Source organism: Palaemon carinicauda, chromosome 2, assembly GCF_036898095.1.
Source record: "Palaemon carinicauda isolate YSFRI2023 chromosome 2, ASM3689809v2, whole genome shotgun sequence".
Lineage (NCBI taxonomy): Eukaryota > Metazoa > Arthropoda > Malacostraca > Decapoda > Palaemonidae > Palaemon > Palaemon carinicauda.
Genome location: NC_090726.1, coordinates 149,255,528 through 149,273,027, shown reverse-complemented (window position 1 = coordinate 149,273,027; position 17,500 = coordinate 149,255,528). Strand labels below are relative to the sequence as shown.

Genomic DNA, 17,500 nt, shown 5'->3' with positions numbered 1-17,500 from the left:
AGTAAACCGATTCTAGCGTTTCGTTCATTCTTTCTTAGCTTAAATGGTTTTAATTCTAATAAAGGAACTTTTTATTTGGGAAACCTTTCAGTTTTTTTCCTTTAACAAATAATATGTTTTAACGATATATATAATTGGGCTCATCTCTCAGGTTCTAAGTCAAGAGAGAGAGAGAGAGAGAGATAGAGACGGAGGGAGAGAGAGGAGGATAAACGTTTCATTCAAGCGGGTAACGTTGTTCTCGTTTTTTGCTCTTCTCCCTAGTCGCTATAGGGGAAGAAGGTAAAACGTTTCTAGAGTTTTATTCTTGTTCCCAGGCTTTATGCGGTGAGAGATTTTAAACGTAGTTTATTTGATCTAGTGTTTAGTCTCTTTTCCAGCCACTGAATTCTTTATCTTTCATTATGTTTTTCTGTTACATTGTAATACTGTTTTCGCAATTACCTTTTAATGAAGGATAGGATTGCGTGTTTCAGGTACAAACCACTTAAAGTTTCGAGTTCAGTGAAATAAGTGCAAACAGAAAATCAAAAGTGATAAAGTGATATGCGCAAAGTGTTACAGTGTTGCGTTCGAGGGTTCGTCTGTTCGTGCCAGTTGTTCACCTAGTCCGATACCTCTTACAAGCTCCCAAGCCCAGGGGAGAAGTAATGTCGAAGGACTTATGGGTTCCACAGGCCTTGATCGACGAACAGACGTTTCCCTCCGTGGTTTCGGGTGTATCTACACACGTTGCCGACGTGATCACCCCACCCACACAAAGACGAGAGAGCCCATTTATTCCTCATCTGCGGAAGAGGTTTCTCGCAGAAACCATGGACCAAATCTTGCAGCTTTTAAGTGCAAGTCGGTCCCTTCCGCGCCAGTCCAATGGCCTAGGTGTAGCCACTGGGTCAGTTCGGACTCGCTGCAGTACGACAACTGCACACCTCCCAAGAGAGGCAAGGTGGTACCGCAACAGGCAGTAACTCCGTCTGTTGCCGCACCAGCTGTTTTAGACCCTCAGTCACAACGGACAGTAGCTCCGTTTGTTGTTGTCTTTCATAGACCCTAGTGGTCCATGCTGCAGACTATACAGTCTCAGCTTGCTCCTTCATGCAGGAGTATCGTGCTGGAAGGTTGACAATGCACCTGTTAACCTACAACCCGCCGTGGTTGTGCGCTCAGCAGATACTGCGGCTGCCTGCTCCCACCCTCCACCTGTGAGAGCTCCACCACCGATGCGCAGTCCACCCTGCCAGACGCATGTTCTTGCTGCACCATCTGCTAACATGCGTGAGCTACCGCATCAGCAGTGGGAAGGTTCTGTAGAGCTGCCGGGTTCCAGCACTATGCGGCTTTCTCCGCAGCCCATGCAGCATGCTCTGCATACCTTACAGCATGCTCCGCATACCATGCAGCATGAGCCGCATACCTTACAGCATGCTCCGCATACCATACCGCATGCTCCTCAACCCACCGCAGCCCCTCCCACGCACCAGCACTCTGCTTTTGTTGTTGCCAGCTCCCACACTCTGACTGCGGAGAAGGTTGACGATGCACCCGTGGGCCTACACCTCCCACGGTTGTGCGCCCGGCATGGCTTCCTGCTCTCACACTCTTGTTGTGAGAGCTCCTCCACCCATGCACAGTCAACCCTGCCAGATGTATGATGACTCCCACACACAGAGCACTCCGTTGCCGTGCGTGAGCTACCACAAGCTGCCGTGTTTTGACACGGTGTGTCAGCCTCCGCAACACACTGTGGTTACCGCCACTCGCCAGCAGCAAACTAGTCAGTCAGGAGTTGAGGCTTCCCCACACAACTTTGGTTGTTGCCAACTCACAGACTGTCATACAGTTACATGACGTTGCCTTCGGTCTGCTACTTATACACCAGTGCTGTATGTCCTCACGCTCCTGTTGTGGTTGACAGTTCAGTTTTTGACAGTTCACAGACTGTCAAGCAGTTTCATAACGTTGCCTTCTGGTCTGCTGCTTTTGCACCAGTGAAACCCTCACTGAGAGAACCTAGCTTTTCTCGGATATGGTTCCTGTAGATGAGAAAGTGCTGTTCTCCCTCCTTCTGATATTCCCTTGAGGACTCTGTCATTTGGAGAGGAGCCTTAAGCTGCTTAGCCTCTTATGGACTTTTATTTAAGCATAACATGCTTCCAGGGAGGGTAAATGGTTCCGCTTCAGTCGCTAACCCCGTCTGTTGCCACACCTGCTCCCATAGACCTTGAGCTTTGTTGCAAGACATGCAGTCCAAGCTTAGTCCTTGATAGAGGATTTTTTACGGAGAAGACCCTTCTTGCCAACGACCTTCCTACCGGTTGGTTGTACGCCCTGTTGACGCTGAGGTATCCTACTCACGTCCGCCAGTTGAGATGGTTCCTCCACCGGTGCGACCCAGTGTGGGTTGCCAGTCGCACGTTGATGTTATGCTACTCTCGGAGGTGGTTGTGGACGTTCAGTGTGTCACTGGGAAGACGTTCAACCACCAGCAGAGGTGACTTGTTGTGACGCAGTGCGGCAACCTCAGCAACCCGATAAGGGGTTGTCTGTACTACCCAGACAGTCTAGACAGTTTCGGGTTATCGCTGTACTTCCTCGCTTCCCCATGGTTGACAGTTCACAGACTGTGCAGCAGTACCATGATCTTGTGTCCGGCTCCGTCACGCATCCACCAGTGCGACCGGATTCAGCGAGTCAGACGTTGCCCACTCCGTTGCCGTTTCCTCATCAGTTTCGGATGAGGAACCCTCTGATGAGGACATGGCTGAACAAGAAGATCAATCCCCAGCCCTGCTATCCATCCAGAAGATGCTGAAGAAGGAATACGGCCCTGTCAGGCTGTGGATGAGTCTGGTTAGGACACTGTCATCCGTGGTGCATTTGGTGTCACTTGGAAGACTACACCTCCGTCCTCTTCGGTTTCATCTAGCTCTTCACTGGAAAAGGACAAGACGCTAGAAGCGGTCTCGATCCCGGTTTCCGGAAGATAAGTCTGGTCTAACCTGAGGAAAGGACTTTATCAACCTTTTATAGGGTCTTCCCCTGACTGTTCAGACTCCCAACCACGTTCTCTTCTCAGACGCATCGGACGTAGGCTGGGGTGCGACCTTAGGCGGTAGGGAATGCTCGGGATTATGGAACTCGCGTCAAAGGACAATGCATTTTAACTGCAAGAAGCTTCTGGCAGTAAGTCTGACCTGGAAAAGCTTCAGGTCTCTCCTTCAAGACAAAGTAATGGAGGTCAACACGGACAACTCCCTGCTTTGATGTTCATCTCCTAGCAAGGAGGGACCTACTCTCTGACATGGTGCGAGTTCGCTAGTGACCTCCTCTCCTGTTCAACAGGTCTAGACTTTTCACTAGTAACAAATTTCTTCCAAGGCAACTTGAATGTCTTAGCAGTTTGTCTCAGTAGGAAGGGACAATAATTCCAACATATTGGACCCTCCACAGAGATGTATGCAAGAGACTTTGGGTCACCTGGGGCCATCCAACCATAGATCTCTTCGCGACCTCGATGTCCAAGAGGCTCTCAACAGACCCAGCAGTGGTTCTTTTAGATGCCTTTCTACTAGATTAGTCTCATCTAGATCTATATGCATTCCCTCCTTTCTAGTTTGTCAACAAGGTACTGCAGAAGTTCGCCTCTCACGTTGGGACAAAGTTGACACTAGTTGCTTCCCTCTGGCCCGCGAGAGAATAACTTACCGAGGTACTTCGATGGCTAGTAGACGTTCCCAGAACTCTTCCCCTAAGGGTGGACCTGCTACGTCTGCCACGCGTAAGAAGGTACTCCAAGGCCTCCACGCTCTTCGTCTCACTGCCTTCAGAGTATCGAAAGACTCTTGAGAACTAGAGGTTTTTCGAAGGAGGCAACCAGAGCGATTGTTAGAGCAAGGAGAACATCCACCCTTAGAGTCTACCAATCGAAGTGGGGAATCTTCCTAAACTGGTGCAAGTCAGTATCCGTATCCTCGACCAGTACCTCTGTAACTCAAATAGCTGACTTCCTCTTATATCTGAGAAAAGAGCGATCTCTTTCAGCTCCCACTTTCAAGGGTTACAGAAGTATGTTGGCATCAGTCTTCCGTCACAGAGGCTTAGATCTTTTTAACAATAAAGATCTACAGGACCTCCTTAAGTCTTTTGAGACCACGAAGGAGCGTCGTTTGGTTACACCTGGTTGGAATTTAGACGTGGTTCTAAGATTCCTTATGTTAGACAGGTTCGAACCACTTCAATCAGCCTCCCTGAAAGATCTCACCTTTAAGACTCTTTTCCTGATATGCTTTACCAGCTAAAAGAGTCAGTGAGATTCATGCCTTCAGCAAGAACATCGGATTTTCATCCGAAACGGCTACATGTTCTACATCTTGGTTTTCTAGCCAAACACGAGCTGCCTTCTCGGCCTTGACCAATATCGTTCGTTATTCCAAACTTATCGATATGGTTGGAAATGAACTAGAAAGAGTATTATGTCCTGTAGAGCTCTTAAGTTCTATTTTAAAAACCTTTATGAGGCCCGTCTGAAGCTTTATGGTGTTCAGTTAAGAATTCATCTTTGCCTATGTCAGAGAATTCTTTATCCTATTATTTTCAGACTGTTAATACGAGAAGCTCATTCCCTTCTGAATGAGGAAGACCAAGCTTGGCTGAAGGTAAGGACACACGAAGTTAGAGCTATCACAACTTCCGTGACCTTTTAATAAAATAGATCTCTGCAAAATATTTTCGACGCAACCTTTTGGAAAAGCTAATCAGTGTTCGCGTCTTTTATCTTAAGAATGTCCAGTCTCTTTACGAGAACTGCTACACTCTGGGACCATTCGTAGCAACGAGTGCAGTAGTGGTGGGGGCTCCACCACTACAATTCCCTAATTCCAGAACCTTTTTAATCTTTCTCTTGAAATATTTCTGGGTTGTCCGGAAGGCTAAGAAGCCTTCCGCATCCTGGTTGATTTGGCGGGTGGTCAAATTCTTTCTTGAGAAGCGCCTAGATTAGAGGTTGTGATGAGGTCCTTTAGTATGGGTTGCAGCCCTTAATACTTCAGCACCTAGGAGTCGCTCAGCATCCTAAGAGGATCGCTAGGCTCAGTAAGGAAGACGTACTTAAAAAGGCAGAGTAATGGTTCAAGTCGACTTCCTTACCAGGTACTTATTTATTTTATGTTTGTTATTTTGAATAACGGCTAAAATAAGATACGGGATACTTAGCTTCTTTGTTAACATGTATGCTGGTCTCCACCCACCACCCTGGGTGTGAATCAGCTACATGATTATCGGGTAAGATTAATATTGAAAAATGTTATTTTCATTAGTAAAATAAATTTTTGAATATACTTACCCGATGATCATGAATTTAAGGACCCGCCCTTCCTCCCCATAGAGAACCAGTGGACCGAGGAGAAAATTGAGTTCTTGTTGACAAGAAGTACTTGAGTACCTACTCACAGATGGCGCTGTTGTGTACACCCCCACCTGTATAGCGATCGCTGGCGTATCCCGACCGTAGATTTCTGTCGGGCAACAGAGTTGACAGCTACATGATCATCGGGTAAGTATATTCAAAAATTTATTTTACTAATGAAAATAACATATAGCTATATATATATATATATATATATATATATATATATATATATATATATATATATATATATATATATATAGCTATATAGATATATAGATAAATATATATATATATATATATATATATATATATATATATATATATATATATATATATATATATAGATAGATATATATATATAGATATAGATATATATATATATATATATATATATATATATATATATATATATATATAGATAGATAGATAGATAGATAGATAGATAGATAGATAGATAGATAGATAGATAGATAGATAGATAGATAGATATATATATATATATATATATATATATATATATATATATATATATATATATATACACACATATATATATGTATATATATATATATATATATATATATATATATATATATATATATATATATATATATATATCTATCTATCTATAGATTTATATATATATATATATATATATATATATATATATATATATATATATATATATACATATATATATATATATATATATATATATATACATATATATATATATATATATATATATATATATATATATATATATTTATATATACATCTATATACAGTATATATATACATATATATACATATATATACATATATATATATATATATATATATATATATATATATATATATATATATATATATATTTGTTCCAACACAGAGTACTTACCTCGAACTACTTTCTTAGGAGTATCTAGGATCTCCTCCCTAACCGACCAAGAATTTCGCGTAGTTCCCCCTATCTCCGTTACCTTTGTTGGGGCGGCCCGGGGCGGATGGATACTTGCCCTGAGGTAACCCGGGGTCAGCGCGCGAGAGTGAGCTGCTAGGTGTGAGTCGTCAGTAAGCGTCTGGTCACGGCATAGATCACATCTCGCCGCTGTCTTTCACATCCCGTCCGACCCGCCATTGTGTACCATGTGTTCCCTTGTGTTCCCCATCCTTTGTGCACCACGTGTTCCCTTTGTGTTCCCTATTCCTGTGTTACTTTTGTTGCTTGCGCGTTCCGGTTTTTCCATTATGGAATCTCAGCGTCGTTGTCCCAGGCCCAAAGCTGGTAAGTCTTGCGGAGCCTGGCTGTCCAGGCCTGATGTTGGCCCGCACACGCTGTGCTCCTCGTGTAGAGGCAATAAGTGCTCCCCTGCCTCCACGTGTCCAGAGTGTGAGTCCTGGCTGGAGTTACAGTGGACCTTATTTGCTACGAAAAAAAAGAAGGCGCCCAAGCGGTCTCACAGGAAGGTGGGCATCAGCTCGCCCTTGACGTCGCCCTCAGCGCCTTCGGAGAAAGGTTCTCCTTCACCTTCCCCTACCCAGAGTAGGGGACGAGGTAAGTCCGTTGCGGGGAAACGGCCCATTGCTGTTCCCCATGAGTCTGATATCGGGGATTCTGACTGTGTGGGGCTTACGCAGACGAGTGAGGGGTCTGTTAGTGTGGCAGAAGTGTGTACCGTAGACGAGGTTTTGGTGCCAGCAGGACCCGACTCCTGTGAAGACCCAGTGTGGGGGAGGCCTGAAACTGTTCCTACCCCCCCCCCATCGTGGCTGTGTTTTACAGGTACAGCGGGTTCCCGGGGGCCAGCCGTGACAAAGAAAGAAGGACCACGTGCTCTTCGGACCCCGACTCCATTGTGTGGACGGCGCCAAGGACACCCTTCAGGTCCCCCATGCGGCAAGAAGAGGAGTTTGAGGGTCGGTTTGCCTCTCGAGGTGTGCACACACACACACACACACACACACACACACACACACACACACACACACACACACACGGCACCCTCAGCGACGCTTCCGTCGGACTTCATGCAGCCCGTCACCCCGGTAGCTAGATCACGGGCCCCAAGAGTAATAGCAGAAGATACGGAGAACTCCGACAGCTCCTCCTCCTCTTCATCTCCTTTGATGTGGATGAGACCCAGCACCACGGCTCCCACGTCCTTTGTCTCACCGGCTCCTTCCAAGTTACGGAAGCAGCCGCTGGCACAACTGAAAAGTGGTTCTCCACGGATTTCCCCGAGAGGTGGTAGACCCATGACGCCTACCTCCACCCCGGCAGCTCCATCCGTGACGGAGGCAGCCGCTTCATCGACCCAGCATGAAGGAAAGGATACGTCCGCCCCCACGGATCCCTCCGTGTTCGAAGATGCTACCCGGCACGGAGGTTCAGGTGGTAGAGGAATTGTTGGCCACCGGTGAGTGTTCCCCGGATGAGGTGTCCTCATACAGGAAGGTCCTGGCTCTAATACGGCACCACCACAGGCTAGACGAGCCGCAACCTTCATCAGAACAGGCTTGGCTTTCTGGTTTGGGCAGGATGGTGGACAATCTGGTACTGCAGAAGCCATCCTTGACCCTACCCTTAGCCCATGACGTAGCCCTGGGCATGGAACACGTCGACCGGTTTGTTGCGGGGCCTAAGAACTCCCTAAGAGCCCAAGGGTTCTTCAAGCTCCTGCCTGGACTAAGGACCTAGAAAAAGTTCTATGTGCCGGACGGTTGTCTCTCAGGGCCCCGCACCTTAGAAGAAGCCGTTGCAACCTTGAACCAGGGCAATATGGATGAAAGGAGCCTTACTGCCCCAGTGGTCTTCTCGCAAGCTGAGGCCACCATGATGGAGGACACCTCCCAAGACATTGTTAACGTGACCTGGTTGGACTGGTGGGCTTGCACCCTACCAGGGTTCCAATTAGCCCACGACCTTTCAGTACCAGAGAACCAAGCCCTACTGCAGGAACTTATCCGTTCGGGGGGTAAGGCGATGAAATTCCTCACTTTCCAGTCACTGACCTATATGGCAAACTGGGTCCTGAGAAGGAGGGATACAGTCCTCAACAGGCTTCCCCGTAGACTCCCCGAACGTGAGGCAAAGTTCTTAAGAAATGCGCCGGTGTGGGGTGAGACCGTGTTCCCTCTTCAGGCGGTAGCTGAGACATTGGAGATAGTGGGAAAACTGAAGGACTCGTCGGAGCTCAGCAGACGGCGGCAATACGTCCTTCCCACAGAAGAGCATTAGTGGACGGGGCCTACCCACCTATGCCATCGGCTAGACAGGAGGCCTCCTCCCCTTCCTGGCACCAATCCCCACGGCCCTCCCGCAGGGGCAGTGCTCCAGCTCAGGCCTTCTTTAGGCAAAAGTATTCGGGTTCAAGGAGAGGCCGCTCAAACCATCTCCCTAGAAGAAGATAGGGAGAAAGGCCCCCTACACCTTCCCACGCCTCCGTGACAGTCATGAGGGAGGGATACAGGGTTCCCTTCCTGTCGGAACCGCCCCCTCTGATCCGCAAACATGGGCAGAATGGCTGGCACTCAAAGATCACGAGAAGAGAGCAGCCTTGCAGGAAGAGTTGTCAAGTATGTTGAGCAAGGGAGCTCTGCAACCCGTCCAGGAATCTTCCCCGGGATTCTACAGCAGGCTCTTCCTGGTAGAGAAAGCTACGGGAGGTTGGAGGCCAGTCATCGACCTCTCGGCCCTGAACAAGTTTATCAAGAAGACGTCCTTCAAGATGGACACGCCGAAGTCGGTGCTGGCAGCCTTGAGAGAAGGGGATTTCATGATGTTCCGGGATCTCTAGGATGCCTATTTTCAAATCCCCGTACATCCCTCCAGCAGGAAGTGGGGATCCCAATCCCTACAGTTCAAGACCCTCTGCTTCGGCCTGTCAACGGCGCCTCAAGTGTTCACGAGGGTGTTCACCTTGGTATAAGTCTGGGTACACAAACAGGGCATCAGGCTGATCAGCTATCTCAACTACTGGTTGCTACTATCAGCCTCAGAGGCAGCCTTAAAGGAGCAGGGGGCGAAACTATCGCAGTTCTGCAGGGTTCTAGGGATCACCATCAACTTGGAGAAGTCCCAGTTAGTCCCCACCACCAGGATGACGTACCTAGGGATGGTCCTGGACTCCCAGTTAGCGAAGGCATTCCCCCTCCCAGGAGAGGGTGAACAACCTGGACTAAGTCATTCGGCCATTTCTGACAGACACACCGATGAGAGCCAAGGATTGGCAGAGACTCGTGGGACACCTGGTCTCGTTGGAGAAGTTGGTCCCTCAGGGGAGGCTCAAGCTGAGGCCGGTCCAGTGGAATCTGAAGGACCTCTGGTCACCGGGGGACCCTCCGCAGAACATAGTCAGGATGACCTCGGCCTCCAGGAACATGCTCCTTTGGTGGTCCTGCAGGGAGAGAACACTAAAAGGGATACCGTCCGCGTCCGCTCCTCCGGAGATGTTGCTCTTCACGGACGCATCAAAGGAGGGGTGGGGAGCTCATCTACTCAAAGAAACGGCAGAGGGAAAGTGGTCCCTGGAGGAGAAAACCCTCCATATAAACCTGCTCGAGCTCATGGCAGTTCAAAAGGCCCTCGCAACGTTCGCCCATCTACTTCGAGGAAACTCAGTAGCTCTCATGTGCGACAACGCCACCGTAGTGTCATACATAAAGAAGCAGGGAGGCCTGAGCTCAAGGGAACTGTGCAACCTCACAGCTCAAATCCTGGAATGGGCTGAAAAGAACCAAATCCTTCTTACAGCCAGGTTCATTCCGGGAAAGAGAAACGTACTGGCTGACGGCCTCAGCAGGACAGGGTAAGTAGTAGGGTCGGAATTGTCTCTATATCCGCAGGTAGCGCAGGAGGTTCTCCAGTTGTGGGGCTCACCGGTAATAGATCTGTTCGCCCGAGGCTCAATGCTCAGTTACCCGTGTTCTGTTCTCCGGTGCCAGACCCGACATCAGCGTTCGAAGACGCCTTCCAGCACTCGTGGGACGGTCTCGACGTGTACGCTTTCTATCCCTTCGGGATCCTCAGTCAGGTACTCAACAGGCTCAGGCAGTCAAGGGCTACAAGGATTACTTTGGTAGCGCCCTGGTGGCCGGAGAGGGAATGGTTCGCGGATCTACAGGACCTGGCCACACTCCCTCCATGGCCTCTTCCAGTAAGGGAAGACCTACTACGTCAATCACACTTCCGAAGACTGCACGAAAACCCGCAGTGCCTGCAGCTACACGCGTGGAGGTTATCAAGCGCCTGCTAAGGAAGGAAGGGTTCTTGGAGAAGACAGCTTCCAGGATGTCAGGGTATCTCCGAAAGTCCTCGTGCGTAGTGTACCAGGCCAAGTAGGCCATGTTTGTGAAGTGGTGTGCCACAGAACCTGAGACCCTTAGATGCATCAGTCCACAGAATTGCAGACTTCCTGGTTAACTTAGGGACGACCCGAGAGTCTCCATTCCAACCATCAAAGGAGTCCGTGCAGCACTGGGGCAAGTTTTTCATCTCAAGAGGCATCAACCTGGGGGCGTCTCGCCACATCTCCATGCTCATCAGGAGTTTCGAGCAGTCTTGTTCCCCACGCGCCCCTAGGGTTCTACAGTGGTACGTAGCCAAGGTTCTCAAGGCTCTTTCGAGGCCTCCCTTTGAACCCCTTAAGGATATTCTAGATAAAGACCTCACTCTCAAGGCAGTGTTCTTACTAGCTCTAGCCTCAGCGTGTGAGTGAGCTCCACGGCTTGTCCTTTGAGGTCTCGCACTCGAAAGGGTGGAAGGAACTGTCCTTTAAGTTCCTACCCGAGTTCGTGGCCAAGACCCAGAACCCAGCAGTTGCAGATCCAAGGTTCGAAGAGTTCTCAATTCCAGCAATCCCTCACTCAGACAACCTGGAGGACTTGCTCCTGTGTCCAGTGAGAACAATCAGAAAATACCTCAGTAGGACAGCCAAACTCAGACCAGCCATCAAAAGTTTGTTTGTCTCTTCAGGCCCTGTCAAGAGGGCAGTGTCTAAGAACACGATCTCCTTCTGGCTTGGCAAGTCATCAAGAGGGCTTACGACAGTAATGGATCCGCAGTTCCTGGGACCCCGCGACCCCATGATATTTGGGGCCTTAGCACTTCTTTGGCTTTTGATACCAACATGGCAGTGGGCCAAATCATGCAAGCAGGTACTTGGGCCAGGCAGTCCACCTTTAGGGCCCACTACCTGAAAGATTGTACAAGAAAATCCCTGGACAAGGCGTCCAGGGATTTTCCGCCATACAACAAGTTTAAAGATTAAAGGCCCTGGGTAGCCCGAGAGAAGTAATCGCAAGCGACACAAGTTTCCTCCTTGCTACCCCTTTTTCCCCCTTTCCTCTCCTCCTACCATGTGAGAGATGGATGCTGTGGAAACCCATGTCCGGATTATACATAAAGGTGAATTGTACTTAGGGTAGACTTTTGCGTGCTTTCCCCGACTCTCCTACCTTGCCCACTGGGTCGTCTAGACCTAGCCTCCTATCTAGGTTCCGTGCCCCAGTATGTTAATGGGATATTCTGGCCTGTAAGCCACTCCCTCCTCCTAAAATGTAAGTCTCCTAAGAAAATAGTTCGAGGTAAGTACTCCGTGTTGGAACAAATCACAAATTTTAAGTAATTTGTATTTTTCCTAACAGTACTTACCTCGAACTACTGTACTTTCGGGTTATGGCCCACCCATCCTACCCCCCGAGTATCTTACAGGAGTTCGAGTAGTACTTAAACATACGCTTACTGACGACTCAGACCTAGCAGCGCACTCTCGCGCGCTGACCCCAGGTCGCCTCAGGGCGAGTATCCATCCGCCTCGGAGCACCCCGACAAAGGTAACGGAGATGGGGGAACTACGCAAAATTCTTGGTCGGTTAGGGAGGAGATCCTAGATACTCCTAAGAAAGTAGTTCGAGGTAAGTACTCTGTGTTGGAACAAATATATATATATATATATATATATATATATATATATATATATATATATATATATATATAATTGTGTGTGTGTACTATGAAAAGTTTAGAAGTGGCTGGTCAGAATCCCTGGATCCATATGGAATTGAGGAGAACAACCACTGTTTGCTGTTTTAGCTAAAAATTGACTTTTTCTGGGACACTGAGAGTTGAAAAATTGGTCTTATAGTAGATGCAAGTGAATGTTTTAAAGGGGAAAATATATTCTGTTAGTGATGGATTTGGTTAATGTTGATTACATGCTGCTGAGTTTTATTTAAAAAAAAAGAAAAAAAAAAAGAGATAGATTCCAAAGTTTAACTCGCAAAATAGAAGTTTTGAGATCACTTTTCCTTAAACAAAAGTTGACCGGTCTCTTGATCATAATGTCACAATCTGGAGTGTTGATGGAATGACTACTTGTGTACATGGTGACAAGAGAACTGAAAGACAAAGGAGTTGTAGCATACCCATGCACAATTATTGTCATACAACACCATGTAATACTCCATTAGTGGCAAGACTATGGCGAGGAAGAAAACATGAAATTGGAATTTTTTTATTCTAAAGTAGATGTCTACATTTAACCAGCTTAGAGACAGAAGCAATATGAACTTTAGGTTAATATAGGAACAATTTTATTATAAAGAATTTTGATTGTATGCTGATGGTATATTTATACTATAGGTATGTCTTCTGAATAAATATATCTTTCTTTCTTTCAGCAACTTGGCTTGATTCATGCTGACTTAAAACCAGAGAACATCATGTTGGTAGATCCAGTCAGGCAACCCTATCGTGTCAAGGTTATTGACTTTGGCAGTGCTTCGCATGTCAGCAAAGCTGTTTGTAACACATACCTCCAATCACGTTACTATCGAGCACCAGAAATTATTTTAGGGCTCCCTTTCTCAGAAGCTATAGACATGTGGTCTTTAGGGTGTGTTATAGCAGAGCTTTTTTTAGGATGGCCTCTGTATCCGGGATCATCAGAATACGATCAGGTAAGAATTCTAGGATTTGATAGACTATTTTTTAAACAAATCCGATCAGTGAAGTGAGAAGAAATTGAGGAAATTATTTAAAAGTAGAGGTTAGAATGTAGCACAAATGGGTGTCTGAGTAGTTACAGTAAAAGATGCCCGACACTAAATACGGTAAAGTGTTTAGCCCACATTTCATAATTAAGTAGAGTCTTGTTTACCAACATTGATTTTGTAGAGAATTTTAGTAGTAGGCTAGTATTAGCCTGACCTTGATGTTCAAAACTAGGAAGTTCATGGGGAAGAAAAAAAAAGAATACTTTTACTGTCTTAACTCAAAAAAAGAGAGAAGAGTTGTACTTAGAACATCAATGATGAATATGACCAAAGTAAGGAGTTTAATATTAAATTTTCACCAGTATTTAAAAGTACAAAATTACATTGCAGCCGAATGACTTTATTTTCGTAATAAAATAACAAGATCATAGATAACCCTACCAAAATTGTGTAGTCAATGCCCTTTACATAAACTGTAGTTTTCAGGTTTTTCGTGCTTCATCAAAGTTAACCATATTCCATTAAAGATATACAGTATTACATGGAAGCCAATGTTTATTATTCCAAGTCATATTTGTGGGATACAGTAACTAATGGTAGGCTTGAAAAGAAGGCTAAGAGCCTTTAAGATAAAATGTTAATGAAACAATAAAATTCAGTTACTTAGTTTCTCTTATCATTTAAATGTTGTGACCTGGGCTTTGTATAATTTTTTGCCCTTTTCAGATCCGTTACATCAGTCAGACTCAAGGAATTCCACCAGAACACATGTTGAACAATGCGACGAAGACTACCAAGTTTTTTTATCGGGATAATGATTCAACTTACCCATTTTGGCGATTAAAGGTAGGTTATTGAATTGATGGTTGGTTGGTGTTAAATAGGTCCATGGGTGTTGAATATTGTTGTGGATGGAGTAGTGAGAGAGTTTAGAGAATGACAATGGATGTACAGTAGGTGCAGACTTGTAAGATAAGAAAATCTGTTGTTAAGGAATTTGTGGATTCTGGTTTTTTTTTTTTTTGTAGATGATGTGGTAACAGTTAAGAAAAATGGCACAAGCTAGTTAAGAGTTTGAAAGTTTGCAAGAGAAGGTTGAAAGTAAATGTGAACAGGAGTAAAGTAATGAGTGTAAATGGAAACCAGTAGAATGGAGCAAATAATGGATGGTCAAAGTTTATAAGAGGAAGCAGATGTGTATTTGGGAGTAAATGTTGTGGAAGATAAGAGAAAAGTGAGTCTGATAATAGTTAAATAAGAAAGGTAGCATGTCTGTACAGATTGGGAAAAAATTTCAGTTGATTTTGGAATACAAGAGGTAATGTAGGGATTTTGAATGCAAATGAAAGAAATAAAATTTTCAGATGATTGGTTGGCTTAGTATATGTAATTTGTTCCATAAATGGAATACAAACCTACGCTATACTGTATATTAGGGGTATTAATTTCAGCGAAGCTGAAAGGACCAGCCATCAAAATTTAGCAAGGGGTGTGCTTCCTACCGTTCCCGCTCACACCTGTGATTTAGCCCACTTTGCTTTTGGCTTGGATGGTGAACAGTCGTTATCGCTCTGCATCCTCGCCAATATTTTGGACTGCCATTTTTTGTTTGTGCTTTCTCTTTAACAGTGTGTGTGTGTGTGTGTCGACTTCTGCCGACTATGCATACCTGCCCTGGAATTGATGGGCGGCCCTGCAGTACTTTCATGTCGGCTGTGGACACCTATCATCACACCCTTTGTTCGCCTGCAGAGGTCAACGGTATGATAGTGAAAATGAGTCTAGTGAGTGTTGGGAGTGGTCTGCCTCCCAGTATTAAAGATTTGTCCGCCAGCGGAAGAAGTCAAAGCGGGATGTTTCTCCTTCGAAGGTTTCTTCGAAAGGGAAAAATCAAAGGCTGCTTCTTCCGCTTCCCGACCTTCCTCCGAAGCTTCTGCTCGTTCAAGAGACTGTTGAGTACTAGTGTAGTCCTTATAACTGATGGACAATCTCTGTCCTCTCTCCTCGAGAGATGATGTTGCTTCCCCTAGCAAAGTGGCCCCACCTCTCCCCCCGGGTGAGGCCTTGTCTCTTTCTCCCTTTATACAGGTTTGGTCATCCTTGGGGCTTCTGGGTCCGCCCTCCAAGGACTCCTTGCTGTAACTTATCATCCTTGGTGCTAGTGTGCAGCCTTCGTCACCTTCGGAGGTGGATCCTCTGTCGTGTGTCAAAGTAGTGGTGTTGGAGGCGTCGTCTGCTGCTGCTGCCACCGATGCTCCTGCCCCTTCAGACTCTTCACCTGTTGCTGCCGACTGCGCTTCCCCCGTTCCTGATCATCCTTTGAGGGGGAAGCAAAGTCGTTCGTCTGTCTCCTGCGATTGTTTCTCCTTCTCAGGGAATTCACTCGTAGAGACTCCTCTGCGGAGGACTGCTGCTTCCAAAGGTCAGCTTGCTCATCAACTGGCCCCCAGAGGGCGTCATTGATCTCGCAGAGCTCGCCTGTCACTTCGCTTTAGAGGTGTCCCTTAACCATCGGTGAAAAGACGCCTCTTCGGCTCTTCAGCCTCGTCTTCGCAGCCTCCCCCAGCAGAGGAGACTTCTCTTCCAACATCTTCTGGCCCTCGATCTTCGCCCTCTCTTGGATCTTCTCCGGACGACGATGTCGCTAGTCTTCTGTGGTTAGTTTCGTGGAAGGGGTATCTCTCCACTCGATGCCACTATTCCACCAATAGCCGAGTTCCGTGTATCTGCGTGAAGAAATGCGCCTTTCAGTCTCGGTGGTAAAAAGCTATCGCTCAGCCTTAAGCCTCGCCCTTAGACTGAACGGAATAGACATTTCCTCATCTTTGGAACTTTCTTTACTCATATGGAGTTAGGAACTTACCTGTACCAAGTTTGAAGTGAGACCTTCCCCATGGAATGGGGTTCGAGTTCTTAGTTCTCTGAAGAGACCTCGCTATGAACCATTATGCCAGGCAACAGATCGCCACCTGACTTGGTAGACGGTGATCCTACTAGCTTTTGCTGCGGCCAAACGAGTTGGTGAACTAAATGGTCTCTCATACAACATTGCCCATTCAAGGGGATGAGGAGAGGTAATGTTCAGCAAGAACACCATTTCTGCTTGGATTCACAAGGTCATACACCACGCCCTGAATCTGGATCCACCTCTTTTACGTCGCCGCAGAGTTCACTATGTCAGACGTAGCTACGTCCCTGGCCCTCAAAAGAAACTTCTCAATGACGCAAGTTCTACAGCCTAGGGTGTATAAATGGGCAAAATACGTTCACAGCCCACTACCTGCAAGACGTGACCCTCAGGAGGTTTGATACATTCTCTATCGGCCCTGTGGTGCGATCACAACAGGTGGTAATAATACTCAAGCTCTTTATTGGACAAGTAGCAGAAGGTTGAGGGCACCGTTACCCAGTTTTAGTGTGTGTGAATGAAAAAGGTTGTCGGGGTCTTTATTTCTTCCTTCTCCTCTCTCTTGGGATTTCAGTTTCCTGGGTTCTCTGCACAAGCTGACCTCAAACCACTGCAGGTAAATCATGCTTCCTTGTGTATCTAGTATTAAGTAGATACAATTGCGTCCCCATACCCTGGCGAGATGGTTTTGGGAAAGTCCTGGTTACAACAGTTTTTCCTACAAAGACTTGTAATAACTTTTAGCTTGACAATCACACTGCTAAATATCTCAACAGAGATTTTTTAGGATGCGGACCTTGCGTAACAAGTTTTAGCGAGGTGTAGGGACTCCCTATTTTGGTACAAACCTATTCAAAATAAGGAGCCCCGGGTATTAATAAGCCAGTTTGGCAAGGACATCCACCCTCCTGATGGGCGAGTCACTCCTAATAAATAGCGTAGGTTTGTATACCAGTCACGGAACAAATGACAAATTCTTAGAATATTTGTATTTTTCCTAATGGTACACAAACTTACCCACCAGTCTTATCCCCCTTGAAGTCCTAACTCCAAGAAAAGTGAGCTAAATCACAGGTTTGTGAGTGGGAGCAGTAACAAGCTACGTTCCCCCTACCCCCGCTAACTAGCGGAATGGGCAGTTAACCCTTGCTACATTTTATTGGCTCGTCCTTTCAGCTTCGCCAAAAGTA

At 46.3% G+C, this 17,500-nt stretch overlaps 1 protein-coding gene across 7 annotated transcripts in view; it reads left to right on the top strand.

Annotated features, from left to right (window-relative positions):
• LOC137627752 (homeodomain-interacting protein kinase 2-like) overlaps positions 1-17,500 on the top strand; it is a 162,152-nt gene that overhangs the window by 86,948 nt on the left and 57,704 nt on the right. For all 7 annotated transcript variants that reach the window (XM_068359083.1, XM_068359092.1, XM_068359074.1 and 4 more), the window contains 2 exons: positions 13,088-13,366; positions 14,129-14,248. In XM_068359083.1, coding sequence (XP_068215184.1) covers positions 13,088-13,366; positions 14,129-14,248 — 399 coding nt within the window. The remainder of the gene's footprint in view (positions 1-13,087; positions 13,367-14,128; positions 14,249-17,500) is intronic.